This window comes from Sceloporus occidentalis, unplaced genomic scaffold (genome assembly GCF_023333645.1).
Source record: "Sceloporus occidentalis isolate IW3139 unplaced genomic scaffold, rSceOcc1.0.p SCAF_2, whole genome shotgun sequence".
NCBI lineage: Eukaryota > Metazoa > Chordata > Lepidosauria > Squamata > Phrynosomatidae > Sceloporus > Sceloporus occidentalis.
In genome coordinates, this window is record NW_028316982.1 from 198,689,585 (window position 1) to 198,698,439 (window position 8,855).

Genomic DNA, 8,855 nt, shown 5'->3' on the forward strand with positions numbered 1-8,855 from the left:
TTAAGCCTCACATGTACACACACAGATATACGCACATACTGACACACCAGTATTTGTTTAAGACATTGCAAATTTCCATAAGACCTCATCTGTTTTTAGACACAAGTAATAAAAGAGTAGACTGGACAGACTATTACATTTCACCCTGTGACAGCTCTTCTTACAATGGATTAGGAATTGCACAAAGAGTGAAGAGAAGGTAGGAAATTGATTATTTAGGTCTAAACCCAAAGCTGGGTAGCACATGGGCCAAAGGCTACATACATGCAGCTTTTCAAGGTCTTTGAAAGGGGCCCTGCCTCTGAAGTTGATTCTGTGTTGCCAAAATGCAGCCGTACCACATTACAGAGAAGGGTGTTTTGCACTATAACAAGGTGTGCTGATACCATGTTTTAAAGGTGAATCACACTTTCTGGAGGCTTCCAGGAACATACTTTGTTTTTAAAACAAGGTTCCCAAACTCAGACTGTAGTATGAAAATGCACTTTACACAAATCACAAATAAGATTCCCCTCATTTCCAGTTGCAATCACATCATCAAATTTCACTGCCACCACTGGCTAGAGCTCCCCATTTAGTGAGGAAGGGTTCAAAGCTAGCTGCCAGATCTGTCAAACTTCCCCACCCAGCTTGCATAACAGTCCATGTGAATTTCAAATAGATCTGCTGGATCTATTTAAAGGTGTAATGTTTCCCTATGATGCATAAGATATCCTGTATTTCCAGAAAAGTGCAATGTCTGAATACAGACAGTGATTTTAAATGTGCCATTTGCTACTAATGACATATACTAGTAATGGCCAAAACTACACTTAAAACAAAACCAAACCCATAGGCTGTCTTTTGTTTTGGAATAGAGAAATGTGCGTAATACATTATAATTTTTCTCTAGTCTAATCCAAATGAAAGTAGGTGGTCAATTAAACAGAACTCAATCTGGCTTAAATTACTTAAAACCAAGTTGTGCCATTAATTTCAATGGCAACCAACCACATCAATTTAAAGATTAATTGGGATCAGTATTTTCAGCTGTTATAGTGATCTTGTATTATTTCATTATTAAAAATAATGAAATGTGGGGACAAAAGATTTTTAATTAGGTAATCTAAAATGAGTAGCTGAATAGATAAAGGGAAAGGATATACATTAGATCCCAATGGTTGAAACTGTGGCCTAAATAGATCATTGCAGTCTTAGTGGTAGCTTGATGACATGCCTGAAATATAAGATTTGGTGGCAAAATTTTGAGACTGTTACAGTCTTTAATCCTTAAATTTTAATGTACTAATCTTTCATGAATGACATTTTAATTTACCTTTGTAAATATCATATTTATATAGATATTTCTGCAGTATGAGAATATTTTGATGAGGTATACAACTCTGAAACTCTTGGTAGAATTTTACTCATATATTGGTTCATCAAAAACACTTTTATGTAATTTTATTATTGTAGGGCAGATACATTTTTATTGCTACATTGCATTTGAATATATTTAAACTTGACATTCAGTATCCTACAACTTCTGCCTAGAAGATTTACTCTCTAGTGTATCAGTGTTTGTGCTTCATGGAGTGATTCTAGATTCCTGGAAAATCACTTTTCCAAAATGCTGTTTGACTTCTACTAAAGCGAGATTCAATAGTTTACCTTTTACCTTTATGACTATTTAAAGGTCACCCTTACACTAATTCTTGTTTGTTTGTTTGTCTGGGCTAATGGCTGCATAATAAAGATAGAGTAATCAATGATGTAAAAGCTTTCTAATACTACAATACTTTAAAAAATGTACTTCCTTGTTTGACATCAGCAGGATGTTAGCAATATACAGTATTTCCTTGTTACTTACCTTAACTATGCTGATTGGTTTTCTTGATAAGTGGAAACTAACATAGAGCATAAAAGTCAGGACAAATGTGAAAGATCTGTACCTGTAACAGAACAAACATTCCATGATTCACAACTGTTTTGTTTGCTTTCAGTCATTTTAGGGTTTTTCCCTCCCCCCTCCCCCATTACATCCGTTTCCTCTTACTTATTTTATTCCATACAGATGCTGATACTAATCAAACAAGAGTAAAAAATAATCTCTGATTTTATTGCACAATGCTTAAAATGCTCTATGAAGGAAAAGCTTATAGAAATGAACTGCTAAGAGGAAAGAGCTTTGGTGTCATTTTAGTAATTAAGAAGTGCCCTTCAAAATTGCCACATTGGCATAAAATCCCACAGTTGAGGCAATAGTGCTCAGGAAAACTGCAAGAACAATTGTGATAAATTGTAAAAACTGTGTGACGGCCACCAATCCTGTTTGACAAGTTAAGACAGTCTAAACAGATTGCTAACAATTGACACAGAACCCGTGGGCCATGGAATATCCAGAACAGAGGTGGAATGGATAACATTTCTCTTCTCTAGCTGGCGCAGTGGGTAAATGCCTGTACTGCAGCCATTCACTCGAAACCACAAGGTTGCGAGTTCAAGACCAGCAAAAGGGCCCAAGCTCGACTCAGGCTTGCATCCTTCCGAGGTCGCTAAAATGAGTACCCAGACTGTTGGGGGCAAATTAGCTTACTTGCTAATTAGCTTACTTGCTGTTCACCGCTATGATCTTTGGAATAGCGGTATATAAATAAAACAAATTATTATTATTATTATTAAAGATCATTACCTGCCACTTCATGAAAAAGCTTCTCCGGTGGATTTGTTCACATGAAAGCAGTTAAACACATGAGAACAGGCAGAAGAATCACTAGGGTTGGTGTCACTGGTGTTGTAACTTATGGTGTCTCTCCCCCCCCATTGACTTCCTCTCATACCTCAGCATACATAATCCTTTGTAATGTTTTTTTGTACTAATGTATAAATCATAATTCCCCCATATCACTGTCCTAAACAACTAGCAAAATTAAAATTATACCTTTAAATTACAATATCATGCGCTCAGCCAAAATTTAATTTCATGTACATAGTTTCCTGTGGTTAAAGTGAACATTTGGTAAGTTGTGATGTTTTTAAAGAAATTTTTAAAAGAATAATTCATTAAATAAAGGGGCAAAAACTGACCAGCAGTAAGAGCTGGCTTCGGGGTGGTGTGGGGGCATGGTGTATGCACAGCACATGCCCCAATGTCACCCCCAAGCCAGTGTCATGCTGCCAAGCTGACCACACGGGAGGGGGCATCACGGCGTTTCTGCAGCACAGTGTTTACACACGACACACAGCAGAAATGCTGAAAAGCCACGGTGGAGGCAGCAAAGGCACCTTTTTCCCAGCTCAAAAAGGAGTGGCTTTCTGCCACTTCTTTTTGAGCCAGGAAAACACCAGATCAGGGCCATGATGTACGATTGCTGCAGCCCAGATCTGGGGATCAAAGGGGTGTCCAAGAGCTGCTCTTTCGGGCTGTCTGTTTTGTCCCTTAGTTTTAAAATGTTTAAAGCTTTTCTTCTCCCACTGAGCCTCACTCACTTACACAATCTCTTCAGTATTTTAAAGGTATGTAGGTAAACATCACAGCCCATGTCTGCCAAAAGACAGATGCTTGGGGAACAGTGGTGTCACCCCCTGTTAGTGTGACACCTAGTGCAGTCCACATAGTCCACACCTCCTAGTGATACCAGAGAATAGGGCAATCCACCACCACTCCAGATTTGTTTAGCAATCCCAATTCCAAATATGCCTCTTCTCAATAGATGTGGGGGAGCTCTATACATTAAATTTGTGGCTCATGCCCTATATCCCATTGTAACTGTATAGGTGAATCAGGAAGAAAATGTTTTTCCCCAATCTTATACAAATTTGTGTAAAGAAGGGGCTTCATTGTCCAAACACAGTATAGAGCTAGTGTTTCCTGACTTCTGTTAGCAAAATCTATAGCCTAAGGCAAAATCAAGTTTAAAAATACACATTTAAACAACACACCTCACTGTGTTCCATATTTGAATATATTTGTTTAAATAACTGGTTCAGAAGAAGTCAAATCATACAAAAATTTCCTTCTCTAGTACAGTAACAGACCAAGGACAAGGAACATGGGAGCAGCCGTCCAGAGGTTTTACTGATGAACACTCTACTTACAAAAACACCCAAAAACCTACACTTTCCCCACCCCTGCAATAGACTATAACTTACCATTGGTCTCTTGTAAATGAAGTGATCAAACGAATCCCAGGTGGAAGCTTAGCCATTTATTTAGGAAACAATTTCAGATGTCAATAATTTAAGTGCTTCAGATATTTCAGTAAAACAAAATTTAAACTTCCTCCTTGATTATATCTTCTGTCCTTGAGTGGCATATCTTTTAAAAGGAGTATTTAAACATTAAGAATCATGAAGTGACAATACTGTATTTTTCACTGGCATCAGTTACATCAGTAAGGAGAACGTTACATTCTTAAATAGGAAGTAGAAATGTTAATGCAAATATACAAATCCCTAGATAATGAAGTCTCTCTTAAGTCTTACCATTAAAAGCTAATATGGGAAAGAAAACAAGGACCAAGAACACATACTTTGAAAGAGATATTTTTCAAATCATTGTCTGGTTTTATTTTAAATATTAAATGGTAAAGCAACTTACAGGCATTCAGCCAGTACTATCTATTGGCTACTTGATAAAACCAGGAGAAAAGTGACAAAGGTGGAATCCTCCTGTGGAAACAGGCCCCAGTTTTCCAAGCAATGTGTATGCCCAAATCCACACAACCTGTGCTTCCTCGTGTTCAGTACTGGGTCTCCCTAACGTAACCTTTTGAACCAATATTTGTTTGCTACAAAGTGCCATAACCCTTCTAAAGTGCTGTAACCCTTCCCAAGATCTAAACATATCCCGTAGGTTTATATACCATAGATTGCATTATTTTAAAACCCTCCCACACAACACCTAAGTGTACTGAAGGTTATACTGTTACCTTTGTTATAAAATATGTGCTTTCAGATTGTTTGTTTTTCTGTATTTCAGCAGCTACAGTAAGCCATAATGTGCTGCAGATTTTAACATGGAATAATAGCAAGAGGGGACAGAGAACACTGTGGGGGTTTGCTTCATTTCTAAATACACCTGTTCTGATATGAACTCTGTACCCATATCACTGACGAACCAAAATAAAATCAGTGAGTTTGGGTTTCTCAGCACAGAGATGGATGAAAAGAAAACTTTTGTCAGATGAATGTTTTCCCATTTTTAGATGGTAAAGACATGTGAAACTTGACAGAAATGAAGTGCTACCACCAAATTTGGAATAGTATGAAAGCACAGCACAGCTTCTGTTGTGAGTTTTCTCTAAGTCTGGGTTTGTCCAGACTGCAGAATTAAAGCAGTCTGATACCACTTTAACTGTCATGACTCTATCCTACAGAATCCTGGGATTTTCAGTTAGGCAAAGTATTCAGCCTGATCTGTTAGAGAGCTCTAGTGCCTCACTAAACTACGGCGGGATACAGACTGCCGCTTTGCGACGGTCTCCCGCCGGCGCCATTTGCTCCGCACGGGAGCTGCAGCAGCCAAACCGCCCGGCTACTGCGCGGAGCAAAAAAGAAGCTCCATTTTGGAGCTTCTTTCCGCGGCACACTGATGACGTCGCGAAGCGCCAAGGGCGCATTTGTGATGTCATTAGCGCCGCGACACGTCTGGACGCTATGTGTCCAGTACGTAAAGATGGCGGCGCCCATGTGGAAAGGGCGCCGCCATCTTGTACGTATTCTATACGTACTAGGGTTAGGGGGGTGCGGAAGCACCGCCCCTTCCTAACCCTAGTACGTATACAATACATACTATATGGCGGTTTGTATCCCGCCTACAAATCTTAGGATTCTGTAAGACAGAGTAATTTGTTTATTTACTTTATGTATATGCTGCCTTGCTCCCAAAGATGGCTTCCAAAAACAGCAGCAAATTAAAAATGTTTACAACAGAAAAATTAACATCTCCACACTGAACACTTTAAAATCAAATGAAAACCCATAGAGAAGTTAAAATAAAACACACAAACAAATAAAACTTTTCCCTGCTTAACCATTAAAAGCCTGCTTAAACACAAATGCCTTAGCCTGCTGGTGAAAGGAAAAGAGGCAGGAGGCCAATCTGTCCTCCTGCAGAAGAAAGTTCTCACTAAGTGAGCCTTTGATGGTGGGTGGGACCCAGAGAAGCCTTCCCCTGAAAATATTAGCATCCTTGAAGTTTCAAACTATCTTGTACATAGTTTGGCCCTAAGCCATACAGAGCTTTATAGGTCATGTGTGCCTGGAAATGAACTGGTAGCCGATAAAGCTATTTCAACCAGGGCATTATATGCTCCCTGTAACTGGCATTGGTCATCATTTTGGCTGTCACGTTATGAATCTGCTTCAGTTTCTGAATAATTTCCAAAGGCAGCCCCACGTAGAGTGCGTTACAGTAGTCCAAACAGGATGCAATGAAGGCATTTATCACCAAACCCTAATCTGATGTCTCAAGGAATGGCACAGCTGACATGCTAGCTTTATCTGTGCAAACTGGCCCCATTCACACTACGGAAATAAATTGATGTGGAACCCGTTTATTTCTGTGAAGTGCACTTTTGCCCCGACTGCACTCGGTGCAGTTTGTGGGGTTGTGGTGGCGGTGGCTAAAAAGCTCACTTAAACTGCTGTGTTTGCCACCAGACCCCTTAGCAGTTTTTTTTTAAAAGAGCCACAAAGATTTGCATCTTCAGTCGTGTGATCACACTACCTGATGGATTTGGATCATGTTACATCGTTCCCGGAAATGGAGGCGTCTCCATTTTAAATTGATACGGTGGCAAATGTCAACAGCACTAGGGTTAAAATGGCATGGAGAGATTCGATTGCGGTAAACATAGTGGGAAAACTGAACCGATTCTGAATCGGTTCTGAATTGGCATAGATATGTGAATCTCCTCATTCAAAAAAGTAAGTGTGAATGACCACATCTGAAACCTGGCCATCCAGGCTCAAAGATGAGTCCAGGTGAACATCCAAACTGCGAACCTGAGATTTCAGGGGGAGTGTAATTCCATCAAGCACAGCCAGAGTCCCTATTCCCTAATCTTGTCTTTTGATTGACCAGAAGCACTTCTGACTTGCCCTGATTAACTTTCAATTGATTTGCCCTGATCCGGTCCATTACTGGCAAAAGGTATTGGTTGAGTACAGAGACAGCTTCCTTGAAATCAGATGGAAAAGAGAGATGGAATTGAGTGTCATCCGCATACTGGTGACACTGCACCCCAAAACTCTGACTGGCATCTCCCACCAGTTTCATGTACATATTGAATAACATGGGGGACTCCACAGACCAGTGGCCAGGGAGTGCGCTGGGGTGACTTTGGGCAAGTCACACTCTCTCAGCCTCAGAGATGGATGGCCATGTCAAACCCCCTCTGAACAAATCTTGCCAAAAAACCCAAACAAAAACCCCATGAGCCTTAGTGTCGCCGTAAGACTTGAAGGGACACACACACACAAAGCAACAAATGTGCTCTAAATTACAATGAGAGAAAGTAATGCTGAGGCAAAGTAAATCACACAAGCCAGCTTCTCCCTCGCCACTCTTCCATTTGTCTGCCTTAAAGTCGTTTTTGACTTATGGAGGGTCTAAGGTGACCCTATCATGGGTTTTCCTTGCCAAGATTTCTTCAGAAGGGGCTTGCCATGGTGCTTCCCCTGAAGCTGAGAGAGTGTGACTTGGCTATTATGTGCCTTAAAGTCATTTTGAATTGGTTTGTTAACACATAAAATCACAGCACACATCTATCACACACACTTCCCATTTATAGATGCCTGGCCAATTAACATACTATGACATTACAAGTTGTGTCTTCCTCTGCATCCCCTGATAGACTCTAAACCCATCACAGACTCCCATTTGTTTTCTTCCCTTGGTTTCCCCTGAGGCTGAGAGAGTGTGACTTGGCTAAGGAGTCATTATTATGGGCCTTAAAGTCATCATTATTATTATTATTGTGTGCCCTGAAGTCATTTCAGACTCCTGGCGACCCTCTCATGGGGCTTCCTTGCCAAGATTCCTTCAGAGGGGGATTGCCACTGCCTTGCCCTGAGGCTGAGAGAGTGTGCCTCCAGCATGGCCACCGTGGGTTCCCATGGCCCAGCCAGGATTCGAACCCGGGGCCCCAGAGTGTGGGAGCCCAACACTCAGCTCACCAGGCTGCCCCTGTTCTCTTGCCGCTAAAATGGAGGCTCCCTTGCTCTGCCCCCTCCAGAGCGCCCCGATCTCAGGAGAGAGGCCTACCTGAGGCAGGCGCAGAGGAGCCCAGAGCAGAGCCACGGTCCCCGGCCAAAGAGACGCCCAGGGCGGCCACTTCCTGGAGGAGCCGAGGAGGCCCGCTTTCATTCAGGCCGAGCCAGGCTTTGAAGAGCTGCGCCTCCAGACCTGTCTCTTGCAGGAAAAGGAGCGCCTCCGAGGCAGGGCTGCGATAAGAGGAAGAGGAGCAGGAGGAGGCCCAGGAGAGAGAGAGTTCCCCTGCCCTAGTCTCTACCCAAGGCCCCAGGGAAGGAGAGAAGGAGGCCTCTGCCCCTGTCATGGGAAAGAGAAACACAAACGCAGATACCTGAATAACAAGGAAGACAGTGACAACCACATGAATAATACTAATAACAACAAGAATAATGATATTAATTATACTCACCTCCCATGAAAGACCTACTCTGAAGAAATAGCTATCACATTAATAATAATAATAACAATAATAATAATAACACTCACCTCCAAAGTAGGATCTGTTCTGAAGAAATATCTATCAGATTAACAACAACAATAATAATAATTATAATTATACTCATCCCCAATGAAGGACCTGTTCTAAAGAAATAGCTATCAGATTAATTAAAATAATAAC

The 8,855-nt window shown here is 41.2% G+C and overlaps 1 protein-coding gene across 2 annotated transcripts in view; it reads right to left on the reverse strand.

Moving 5' to 3' along the window:
* SLC37A1 (solute carrier family 37 member 1) overlaps nucleotides 1-8,478 on the reverse strand; it is a 46,092-nt gene extending 37,614 nt beyond the window's left edge. The window contains exons 1-3 of one of the 2 annotated variants that reach the window (XM_089511958.1): nucleotides 8,249-8,478; nucleotides 4,132-4,297; nucleotides 1,850-1,931 (exon numbers count right to left, since the gene is read on the reverse strand). In XM_089511958.1, the coding sequence (XP_089368084.1) occupies nucleotides 1,850-1,931; nucleotides 4,132-4,187 (138 nt within the window). In that variant the 5' untranslated portion in view covers nucleotides 4,188-4,297; nucleotides 8,249-8,478. Of the gene's footprint in view, nucleotides 1-1,849; nucleotides 1,932-4,131; nucleotides 4,298-6,709; nucleotides 7,228-8,248 lie in introns of those variants that run through there. The other variant, XM_089511959.1, reaches the window with a different exon arrangement.
* Between the last annotated feature and the right edge of the window lie 377 nt (nucleotides 8,479-8,855).